General features: G+C 43.1%; 1 protein-coding gene across 3 annotated transcripts in view; it reads left to right on the plus strand.

Moving 5' to 3' along the window:
* nhsl2 (NHS-like 2) overlaps positions 1 to 12,654 on the plus strand; it is a 303,937-nt gene that overhangs the window by 252,981 nt on the left and 38,302 nt on the right. For all 3 annotated transcript variants that reach the window (XM_069893174.1, XM_069893173.1, XM_069893172.1), the window contains exon 2: positions 230 to 382. In XM_069893174.1, coding sequence (XP_069749275.1) covers positions 230 to 382 — 153 coding nt within the window. The remainder of the gene's footprint in view (positions 1 to 229; positions 383 to 12,654) is intronic.

Genomic DNA, 12,654 nt, shown 5'->3' on the forward strand with positions numbered 1-12,654 from the left:
ACCAATGGCTACTCACATTACTATCTACATCAAGGATCAAAGATGTCTCAATGTAAAAGCCCAATCAACACTGACATATTTATGGATGCTTTGCAATTAATTTATCTGTCACGCTGTAGACCCTGAATTTGAACTTCAGCTGCATTCCTTAAATACTCCACCACAGCCTGCCTTTCATCACAATTTGTTTCATATTGGTGTACAATTATTCATTTATTTTTATCGACAGGTAGAACAAACTTAGATCTGGAGAGTAAGAGGACTGCCCACTTCAAATCGTCATGGCAACGGAATATAAATGTGTTCGACTCCACATCCAGACCACCCTGTGTGGAGGAATTGCATCAAGAGGCCCAGCTGAACCTCCAGTCTTTGCTCCAAGGTACGAAATTTAGCAGCATGACTTGATTGATAAGGTCAGATAAAGGAGGTAAATATAGATCGGCTGTGTGAGTTTTAATTAACAGAAGGAAATGTGTGGTTCTCTATCATTAACAGCATTAGTAATGTTCTTGTAATTTCTGTTTTGTTTCACTCCTGAAGATGCATGCGTGTTGGCAGTAACTTCTCTTACCTCATCAAGGTGTCACTCTTAATCTCTGAACTTAAGTTTAATAGTGAAAAGCTTTGTAGCCATGTCTAGTCACACAATGATCAGATATTTTTTTAGAAATTGCTTTTTTTTCACTGACCAAATCAAATCTGGACCTCAGGCCGACCCTGCTTATGACGTTGCTATGGCTTTAAATAACGTTTGAACATTTTCATGTCGTTAATGCAACCCATTGCACATACAAATGGCTCGGACTTCCAAAATGGACACAGCAGAGATTCAGGTTTTTTGAGTCTCATGATCTGTGGTTAAAACCTGTCATAAACTTGTGCTCATCCAAAATTCTGCTGCCCATGCCCTGACTTGTGTCATCACCCTCTCACCAATCATACTTGTGCTTGCTGACCACATTGGCTCACAATGCTACAACCTATCAATTCCCAATCGCTCCTCAGCAATGCCATGTCGCTGGCTCTCCACTCAGCTCTGGATCATCTCAAAAACAGCAATTCATCAACTACAGCTCAGCCTTCAATACCATTATTCCCCCAGTGCTGGTCAAGAAACTACAAATCCTAGGCCTCTGTACTCCCTGCCCCCCCCCCCCCCACCACCCCCCAAAGGATCCTTGATTTTCTCATTGGAAGACCACAGTCAGTATGAATTGTAAACTACATTTCCTCCTCACTGATTATCAACAGGATGTGTGCTTAATCCACTGCTCTACTTGTTATACACCCCCATGACTGTGTGGCCAGACACAATTCCAATGCTATCTACAAGTTTGCCGATGACACCACAGTTGTCGGCAGAATCACAAATGCAATTAAAAAGCATACAGGAGGGAGGTGGATCAACTCATTGAATGATGTAACGTCATCAACCTTGCACTCAATGTCAGCAAAACCAAGGAGATGATTGTGGACTTCAGAAGGAAGTCAGGGGAACACGTCCTAGACCTCATTGAGAGCTTAGTAGCGGAGAGGGTCAAGAACTTTTTGATGCAATTGCAAAGAAGGCTCACCAGCAACTATACTGTGTGAGGTGTCTGAGGAGATTTGGTATGTCACCGAAAACTCTTGAAAACTTTTACAGGTGTACCATGCCATGGAGAGCATTCTGGCTGGTTGCATCATGCCTGGTATGGAGGTGCCAACTCTCAGGACAAGAATAAACTCCAGAGGGTTGTTAGCTCACCCTGTGACATCACAGGCTTCAGACGTCACTCCATCGAGGACATCTACATGAGCTACATGACATCTTAAAAAAGCAGTCTCTTTCCTCAAAGACCCCCACCACCCATGCCATGCCCCCTTTACTCTGTTACCATCGGGAAAAGGGTATAGGAGCCTAAAGACAAGCACTCAATGGCACAAGAGCAGCTTTTTCCCCACTACCATCAGATTCCAGAATAATCAATGAAGAGAGGCTTAATTTTTATACACTATTATTTTTATTTTTTACAGTAATGTTGTAAGATGGTTATAATCTGAATGTTTGCTCTATGATGGTACTGTTGCAAACCACCGAATTTCATGACTTATTCATGACAATAAATTCTGATTATGATTTTGAACTGAGGGCCTCTCTGCGGTAAATTTCAGTTGATTTCTTGGACATCTACTTTTTTGCAATACGTTCACACAGGACAGGCTGGCTCCAAGAGTACATGGGGAGGAAAAGGGAGGTGGTCTGAGGACATGGATTTGGTTACTCTACTGATGGTCAAGGAGAACCATCTGGTGTAAATTTTGTATGTGATCGCAAGTGACCAGAGGTGTGTTGTGGTGTTTGTAGCTGCCTTTGGGGGGGAAACGACGACTAGATCTTAGAACAAGGTGAAAAAGTGAGTGGAGGTTAACAAAAGCTCAGATATTATCTGATTATTGTGAGGAAGGGGAAGTGAGGTGAGGAGACATTAGTTAGAAGGCATTTTTATTTTGATATAAATGACATGACAGAGACCCTGGTTACCAAGCAGACATCCAGATAGAGTCAGTTCAACAATGTAACTTTATTTTCCAAAAAATATTCTTTATTTGCAATAAATTATATACAATATCGGAGAAAAAACTTTTCAAGATTTTACATTCATAGTTTCATCATGTTGAGTAAATTATTTACAATACAGGAAAAAATGTTCAAAACTTTTACATAGTGTCAGTCATCTTATCAATGTACATTTCACTTTTTACATTCTTAGTACTCCGTTACCTCCCCTGTGTCACCTTGTTGTTTCTCTCTCCCCTCTGTTGATTGAGGGACTTTCCCTCAGGGTCAGTCTGTCAGTGCCTGATACTGGGAGGACTCTAAACTGTGCTCCTTCCCCACAGCTCCCTCGTGTTGGCTGCACCAAGCCTTAGCGCATACACCTGGCCTGAAATGTGCCAGTCAGCAGTATTATCAGAACGACATCTCAGTATGCTCGAAAACTAAACAGTTTCAGGCTGACAAAAGGGCATCCTTCACCGAATTGATGGTCTTCCAGCAGTTCTGGATGTCGGACTCAGAGCATGTTCCTGGGAACAGTCCATAAATCAGGGAGCCCTCTGTCATGCTGCAGCCAGGTATAAACTGTGACCTGCATCCCTCTCCACACACTCTTTGTGAATCTACATTCGGCAAAAAGGTAAGTGACAGTCTCTACCGCACCGCAGCCGTCCCAAGAACAGCGTGCATGGAGGTTGATGTTCCGGTTGTGCAGGAAGGATCTTGCAGGGAGGGCTCCTCTCACTGCCAGCCAGGCCAAATCCTGGTGCTTGTTAGTGAGACTTGGTGATGAGGCATTCCACCAAATGACCTGGATGGTCTGCTCAGGGAACCATTCCACCAGATCCATTGAGTCCTCCTCTCTCACTTCTGCAGTACATTCCGTGTTGTCCTAGAAAAACTTTTTCACGAAGGATAGATATTGCAGCAAAGTCCAGCTAACTGCGACATTGTGTGGCAATGGGGCCAGGCCTATCCTTCACAACACCCAGGACTGGTAGAACCTCGGCATGCAGTGGCACGTAATGGCACAGTGCCCTCATTCTTTGGTTCCGCGCACAGCCTGATGCAGCCACACATGAAGGTGGTCATCAGGGTGAGTGCCACATTGGGTACACACTTGCCCCATTTTCTGGTGACTTGTACATGGCGCTCGTTTGGACCCTATCCACTTTGGAACCCCAAATGAATCTGCAAACTTCATTTGGGGTGATTGCCAGGGCACAGGTGTGGAGGATGGGCCTCATCTGCACCATGTACAGCACCACAGAGAATACCTCACACACGATGACCAAGTTCTTCCCCATTATCAAGAGGGAGTGTCGTGCCACATTCACAATTTTTGGTGGACCTTTGTTATCCACTCCAACCAATTCTTGTTGTATGGTTCAGCCTCTACAAACCAGATCCCCAGCACCTTCAGGTAGTCAGAACTGACTGTGAAGGGGGATGGTGGATTGGTCAGGTGAGTTACAGAAGAGCATTGCCTCACTCTTTTGGTTAACCCTGGTGCCTGATGTGGACTCAAATTGCCCGCATGTGGTGGTCATTTTCCAGACCAATCGTGTATCTGAACAGAAGACAGTCACTTTTTCCATATACAGGGAGGCCCTGACCCAAGCACCTCCGTTTCCTGGCAAAGACACTCCTCTTATGCTCTCATTCTTCTGATGGATTTGGCAAAGGGCTCTATGCAATCTAGGTGGATCACCTGTCCCAGAACAGACTTGACTCAATTGGCAATGGCCTTGGACAGGAGTTTGTAGTCCACATTTAGCAATGAGATGGGACTCCAATTCTTGATGTTCTCCTCCTCCTCCTCCTTTTTTTGTAGATGAGGGTGATGATGCCCTTCCTCATGAAGTCAGAAGCATAGCATTGTATACATCCAGCAGATGTGGCCCCACCCACTACCACAGAGACATGAACAACTCAACCGGCAGGCCATCGCTTCCGGGAGTCTTATTCGATCCAAAGGAATGGATGGAGTCTGTTAACTCCCCCAGAGTAATTGGCTGATCCAGAAATTCCCACGTGCTGTCATCTATGACCTCATTGACAGAGGACAGAAAGTTTTGGGAGGTTATTCTATCTGTAGCTTTAGTGTCATACAGGTTGGTATGAAAGGATCTGCTGATCCTCTGGATGCCCATCTGTGAGGATGTGACTGAGCTGTCCTCTTCCTTAAGGCTGTGGACCACAAAGCTTCATCTGTGAATCTTTTGGAAGAAGAAACATAAGCACGTCTCGGACTCTAAGGGTAATAGCAAGGCTTGCTGACTTTTCACCTCTCAGAATACCTCCCTCGTCCACCCCTCTCTACTGCAAAAGGAAGAGTTGTTGCAGGTCATTCTAAAGTTGGCTCAGCTCCCTTTGCCTGTCTTGCCCTCTGAACACCTTTGAGGATAAAGAACCTCTTGATGTTCTCCTTGGTCACTTCCCACCAGGTCACTGGGAAGTCAAAGAAGGGTTTCGTGGTTCTCCAAACGGCGTACTCCTTTAGCTCCTCTACGTTCTCTGGGGTCAGCAACTTCATGTCACCCTACCCGCCTTCTAGTCTTCCTGTATGTGACAGGAGGTGCAAAGCAGGCAGTGGACAGAGAAGAACACCGATGTAACGTCGGTGGTTCTGACCATGACGGACTTCAACACAAAGTCTATCCAGGACCGGCTTGAGCCATCCATTGTTGACCAGGTTGACTGTGGCTGAACTCCAGCTGCAGGATTGCGGAAGGTATCACACAGCTGTGCAACCTTTACCATCTTCCTTTACCATCTCCAAAAGGAGTCTGGAGGAGCTGTCTGGTTGGCTGTCAGCATTGCCAGATTGTCCAGCCGCATCTATGATGAAGTTGAATTCACCAGCCAGAACAACCAGCCTAGATATTGCCAGTAACAGTGGGAGCTGCTGGAAGATGGCCAGCCTCTCACTCCACATTGGGGAGGCATACACATTGATCAACTGGAGCTGGGTGTCACAGTATTTCAGGTCCACCACAAGGAGAAGTCCTCCAACCACCTCCTTAACCTCGGTGATTGTAAAGTTGCCTCCCTGCAGCAAGATTCCCCCCCCCCCCCCCCACCACACAGACAATCCACGAGGCTGCCATTGTGACTACCTCCAATAATTTCAGAGGTGTGGCCACCTGCACTCCTGTAAGAAAAAAATAATCAGCTTTGACTTTACCTAGATATTGTAAACCGTTAGCACATCACATATACTTAAAGTATTGTTATTGTTAAAGCAGTTAAACCCATTCCAAATAAACACTCTTAAACCCCTGCTAAAGTTGTAGGGAGAGGAATTTGATAGGCATGCGAAGCATTCCGGGAGGATTTTCACTAAACCTAATTACTACTCTCTAATTAAAAGTTATGAGATTAGAATTATAAGTGGTTCAGCTGTGGTAAATTTTATGTTGTGAAGTCTGTGCCCTTGTAAACAGGAAAAAAAGTATAAAATTAGAGCAGAGAAGTTGTCTGATTAGTTCATTGAAATTTGAGCAAGGTCAAAGCAACAAGTCAGAGTGATAACGATGTGTCAAAGAGGGCGGGTATAGGGTTCAAGGGTGTTTATGATTAAGTGAGTGGGAGATTATTTAAGGTGGGAATTCTTATGTGTCAGATCAAAATAACATGCCACGAGTGGAGACAGAACAGTTGATAAGAGTAGGGTCAGATGATCTAAAGGCCTATGAGAGTGTTGGACATTAGAGGGTGGGTTGGACAAAGGTAGGAAGCAAAATATGAAGGGTTTTAAACACTGGATGGGATTTTAAGAGATAAAGCTTTGGCAGAATAGGAGTCGATGTAGATTGACAAGGTCAGGAGTGATGACCCTGGCAGCTTGGTGAATGGAGACAAGCTGGGGACAATGCTGTGAAAATAAGTATTGAGATGAAAAAGATGTCAATGGGATATTCAGAGATTGATTTATGGGCAGAGACGAGTGTCCGATAGGAATTGATTTCAGAAGTCCTCTTTAGTTAGACATTGATAGGGATGCCAAGGATACAAACATTGTAGTTCTAGCTGAGACTGAGGGGGATGAGGGAGCAGTCGTAGGATCTAGGCAGGAGCATAGTGCTTCAAGGTAGATGAAGGGGATTGGTGTTTGGGATTGGCAATCAGGTGAGCAAGAGAAGAAGGTGATTTCATCTGGTTAAATTTCTGATTCAATTTATTAATCAAAAATTGGTTAATTTTCTTCATTTAGGTACAATCCTATATTTATCATATTTTTTTCTGTCTTGGCAGATTGTGCAAATTTAATTTATATTATTGCAGTTGGTGTCTCTCATAAGCCCGCAAGGTAGCAGCAAGAAAGAATTTTTGGTGCTTCTGTACATTTATGCCCATGTCAATGAACTTTCATCTCACATTTTCAAGGACACATGGGCTTTACTGATCTTTGCAAGCCTGAGTGAGGAAGGTTCATGTAGTGTCACCCTACATGTGAAAGCTAACCCCAGAATTTCAGATCACATGGCCAAGATCTGCTGCAAATGGAAAGGGAATAAGTGATGGACTGAGGGGTAATGAAGTGAGATCATTTCTATTGAGCTCGTTGCTGGAGTAGAGATGTCAGTGGTTGTTTATATGATCAAACCAGTCAATGGCTATGAATAATGAAAAAACAAATTGCTCCCAGGTTTAGTTGCTTTCAAATGGGCCACGAGTGAGTGCTGCGATTGGCCTCAGGATTCCAATGAGATAATGATGCAAAAAATACATGCCAGCCAAAATTGCAAGTACTATCCATTTACACTCATTAAAGCATACTTGAGAACTAGGTGCCAAATTGTGAGAGGAATAATATTGTCCCTGATGAACCTTACAGGTCTATTGATACCCACACCTTGATTGTAAATGGGTGCAGATGTTGTGCATGCATGTTTCAAACTGAACACTTGAAAAAGAATCCCCACCAGTATTCTGCGGTCCTTGTGCTCTTTTTTAACACTAGGCTTAGTGAGTTCAAAGCCATTGTGACTGTGCCAATCTTTCTTGCTTCTCCTTCACAAAAACACCAAACATATTGAAGTCATTTTTTGCCAGCTCTCTTGTGTGTTGCTTTAGACAGATGTAACATAATAGGGAGGGCTTCTGCTAGTATGGCAGACACTCTGTGCATCAAACATTGATTTATGTTTTTAAATAAGTCCTGGCTACCTCGGTTGGAAGTTCACATGATCAGTTAAAAATGCAGGCAAGTTGTGTGCTGAAGAAGGAAGAAGCAGGGTTGGGGAAGTAGATTTTCATCTTCCTTTGGCTTGGCTTCACGGACGAAGATTTATGGAGGGGTAATGTCCACGTCAGCTGCAGGCTCGTTTGTGGCTGACAAGTCCGATGCGGGAGAGGCAGACACGGTTGCAGCGGTTGCAAGGGAAAATTGGTTGGTTGGAGTTGGGTGTTGGGTTTTTCCTCCTTTGTCTTTTGTCAGTGAGGTCATCTAACACATGACTTAAATGAGTTAAGATTGAGGTGTCAATATCAAGATCAGTAAATGAAGAATGACCAATTGGATGGGGTCTAAAAATACATTTGTCTTGGGTAAACTTGTACCTCTCACTTTGTTCGTTTTAGATTGGTCACAGTGTTCGAGCTACCGAAAGAAAATAGACACACACCGAGAGCAGATCAGTTTCTACAAGTCTTTATTACTAAATCTAAAGCTGAATTCACACTACAACATGCAAGCCCTTCCCAATTATACTTATCAATGTCTGGACTGGTCCCAACTGCCAAAGCGAGGTGATGACTGCACACTTTGTAGTAGGTTGTCTGCGGTAGCAGCTTCTCCACCTCCCCGGACCAGGACCTTGGTTTGGAATCTTGAAGTTCATCTTCTTGCAGAGAGATGTTGCCACCTCTTGGAGAGTCTCAAACTTCAGCAGTGGGACCATGGCTTATATTACCCAAAAGTTGTTTACTTCAGATCTTGTATCTTTGAACAAATGATTTAATTATCTTCAAGGTCTCCAGTCTGTGACCAACAAAAGACAATATGCATCCTGGGCCTCATGGTGGAATTTAGATTATGTCTTCTGATGCAACTGCGTCCCTTCTTGCATCAGCTGGTCTAAATCCTCCATTACAACATTCAATATTTCTTGAATCATTTCTGAAAATAAAGGGTGAAAGCTTCCCCATGGGTTGGTATCACAAGATCATAACGACCAGTTTATTTGTCTTAATTTCAAACCTTATTTACTCTTCCAAGTGTGATCTTTTCATCCATGGGACCATTGCTTATCTGTAATGCAGATTGTCTGATCATTGTTTTTGTTGGCTGTCATGTGGCCTAGATTACAATAGTGATTATTAACCAACATCCTAATGTAAAACTCAAACTTGCAAATAAACTGAAGCAGGCAGGTCCATTGCAACACCATTTGCACAAAGTACATGGGATCCTGGTGGGTTCTATAAAAGACAGTTTTCCACACAGTGAGGTTTCTACCAGGAGTAGAAAATAGGGTGTAGTAAACAAGTAAATTTGTAAAAGGCTGATTTGATTTTGTAATTACATTTTGCTGCCTGAATTCCTTTACCTTGTAATTCTATTTGCGGTATTAAGTCAATGATAAATAAGCTACATGATCATCTTGCAGAAAATTAGAAAAGAAGTTGGTGTCAGATGACTCGGAATTTGGAATTATGGTGGGATAAGTCCATATGGAACTGCTTTGATATAAAGCTTTTCATGAAGTGCAGTTTCTCAAAGCCATGAAGTCATGATAAGGGAAGACTTTAACCATCTTTAGAAAGATACCGAGGTAATAATGTAGGATACAAAAAAGTGAGAGATTTTTGAACCAGTATTTTCTAGCATAACGTAAAAAGAAGAATTGCAGGATGTTGTTTTTGGAGTGTGAGGTGGGCAATTTTCAGGAAGTATTAATGAGGTAATATTTAAGTAACAGTGACCACAGTAGAAGATTTAGAATACTTGTGAACAAGGGAAGGATACTCTTAATAATAAATAAAACAATAGGACGTGAACTGGTCTGCAATTGAAGATTGGTAGATGAAATAATTGAAAAATAGAGGGCTTTAAGGATGAGGTGGTTCAATGTAGCCTAAATGCCCACGAGATAGAGCAATTAAACCTGGAAGTTAACGAATGACGAAAAAGACAGAGAGTAAAATAAATCCGAATCAAAATCAGAATTTATTGTCATGAACATATCACAAATGTTATTGTCTTGTGGCAACATTACAGTGCAAATATTACTTATAATTACATTGAAAAAATAAACAAGTAGTGCAAGAAAGCAGGAGTAAATGAGATTGTGTTTGTGGTTCATTGACCATTTAGAAATCTGCTGGCAGAGAGGAAGACACTGTGCTTATGCCACTGGGTCCTCATCTTTAGGCTCCTGTACCTCTTTCCTGATGGCAGCACTGTGAAGAGGGCATGGTCTGGGTGGTGGGGGCGTCCAAAGCAGGTAAAAGAGCACATGTAAATTGTCAGTTGGACCATGTGAGAACCAAGCTAATTATAGAAAGATCCTAAGGGATGAAAAAAAAGGACAGAGAGAATATGCAAAAAAATTGTTGGCAAACTAAAAAAAAATCAAAATTCTTCCTGAACAATAAGGGCTAATGAGGAGTCAGAGGCTTGGTGGGTTGGATGGTCCCCATCTGTGTTGAAAGCTTTCCAAGATCATTAAGGCAATGAGCTGAGGCCGTAAAACAGTTTTACAAGGCACTTATTGTTAAAGCTGAGGGGATATTTACAACATGAAAGACCAAAACACCTGAGGTTCTTCGCAGTCTTTTTGGGGCCTTTAAAATTTTGAAGGGTTTGGACAGTGGGATGACCGAGACTAAGGACCATAACTGCTACCAAAGCATCAGAAGGGAATTCAGGGGCAACTACTTAACCCAAAGAGTAATAAGAATATGAAACTTACTGCAATGAGCCATTGAGATGAATTGGTTGATATCATGTAACCTCATGAATGGAAGAACATGTTGTGGGTGGAGGCTACATTGAAATATAAATACCTGTACTGTGGGTCTGTACAGTCTGATTTAATGTACCAGCTAAGTAGTCTGCTTCAGTGTACCAGACTGTTGTAGAAACAGGTCTGAATAAATATCACAGGTTAGGCCATTAGGAATGTGGCGTCAACTGCTACTGTATATTTCGGTGTATGTCAAATCGTAAAACCCTCAAAAATTGCTCAAAAATGGGGGTCGATATATGGTGAATATACTTTTGAGACTTTAAATTCAGCTCAAGATCCAATCCACGCTGATCCGGCATATAAGTTGAAAGCGCCCATTCTGCATATTAGTCAACCTTGGAAGCATCTCTCTACCATTGGAGCCGCCATTTCCCAACACCTTCCCACTGCTGGGTGCCGTCATAACCCACCCAGACATTCTACAATTATAGAGCCCAAGGTTCCCGTTCCTATCAAGGAGCCTGAGGTTGCCGCTCCTGGCATGTGGAACGAGGTCGCCATGGCAGGAGCGTCAGCCTCGTTTTCATGGCAGGAAGTTCCCGCTCTCTCTGGGAGAACAAGGTCGCCGCTCCTGCTCCGGAGAACGAGGTTGCCGCTCCTGCCATGTAGGTCCAAGGTTCCCACTCCTGCCGGGAGTATGATGTCGCTGCTCCTACTCAGGAGAATGAGGTCGCCATTCCTGCCCAGTAGGCTGAGGTTTTTATTTTACTTGCTTAATTTACAGCTTTGTTACTTGGTGATTGGTATGTTTTAAAAAGTTTTGGGTCATTGCTGGGAGGCCTGGACATCAGATATAACAAAAAACCATTGAAATGAGGCTAAAAAAAGGGAGGATTGACCTATCTGTTAGTTGATTTATCTGCCAATATAAACAGTATTTGTTTCTTTGGCTGAAATAGGGAGCATCTCTAGGTTGTTGCCAGTGTCACAAACCAGTAAGGGCAGGAATAGGAAGTTATGGCACATAACTGAAGAGTCAGTGCAGGGGGCAGGACCTCTAGTATTCATAGATCATTGGGATCTCCTGGGGAAGGTATGACCTGCATAAAAAGATCCGGTTTTATTTGAACAGGAAGGAGACTAACATCCTGGCGGACAAGTTTTCTGGAACTGTTGGGAAGGGTTTAAATTAGTTTGGCAGGGAGATTTTATTGAGACATACTGCATGGAAGCTGGGCGTTTTGGCCCACGAGCCCAATTTACACCTAATTAACCTGCACACCCAGTATATTTTAAATGGTGGGAGGAAATCAGAACCTCGGGGAAATCCCACGAAAACAAGGGGAGGATGTACAAACTCCTTACAGATAGTGTGGGAGCTGAACCCTAGTCCTGATCGCTGGAGCTGTAAAGGCATTGCGTTAACCGCGATTTCAACCACGCCACCCAAACCAAAATGAGAGGGCAGTAAATAGGACAGAAGATACACAAGTAGATGCACAGTGCAGCAAGATTGTGAAGGATAGGCAGTCAATAGGGGGAAAAAAAAGATGACAGATTTAATGGGGTACTTTGGAAACAAAATTGAAAAGGGTAATGAACTCAATACTGAAGGTCATGTAATTAAATGCCTGTGGTATAAGAAATAAGGTGGATGATCTTGTAGTACAGCTGTAAGTTGGCCATCAATGAGTTCTTGCTGGGAACTAAATATCCATGGATACAGTGTATCGGAAGGACAGGAAAGTAGGAAGAGGGGGTGAGGTGGTCCTACTGGTTAAAAATGGTTTAAATATTTGGAGAGAGGAGATATTGGGTCGGAAGATAAGGAATCTCTGTGGCTGGAAGTTATTTACCAAATTTCTCTGGATTCTGGATAGGTCCCAGCAGATTGGAAGACAGCAAAGTCACACTACTTTTTAAGAAGGGATGTAGGCAGAAGATGGATAACTATTGGCCAGTTAACTTGACGTCTGTAGTCATGGAAAATGCTTGAAGCTGTCATTAAAGATGAAATAGACATTTCGAATGAAGGGGTTCCATCAGGCAGATGCAGTATGGGTTCAGAAAGGACAGATCTTGTTTGACAAACTTGCTGGAGTTCTTGGCGTGGACTCGAAAGGCCAACGTGGCCTGTTGCCGCTCCGTAAATGGTTGTATGGAATTAAGAAACTGTAAGGGTATAAAGACCCTGAT

This window comes from Narcine bancroftii, chromosome 8 (genome assembly GCF_036971445.1).
Source record: "Narcine bancroftii isolate sNarBan1 chromosome 8, sNarBan1.hap1, whole genome shotgun sequence".
NCBI classification, from domain to species: Eukaryota; Metazoa; Chordata; class Chondrichthyes; order Torpediniformes; family Narcinidae; genus Narcine; species Narcine bancroftii.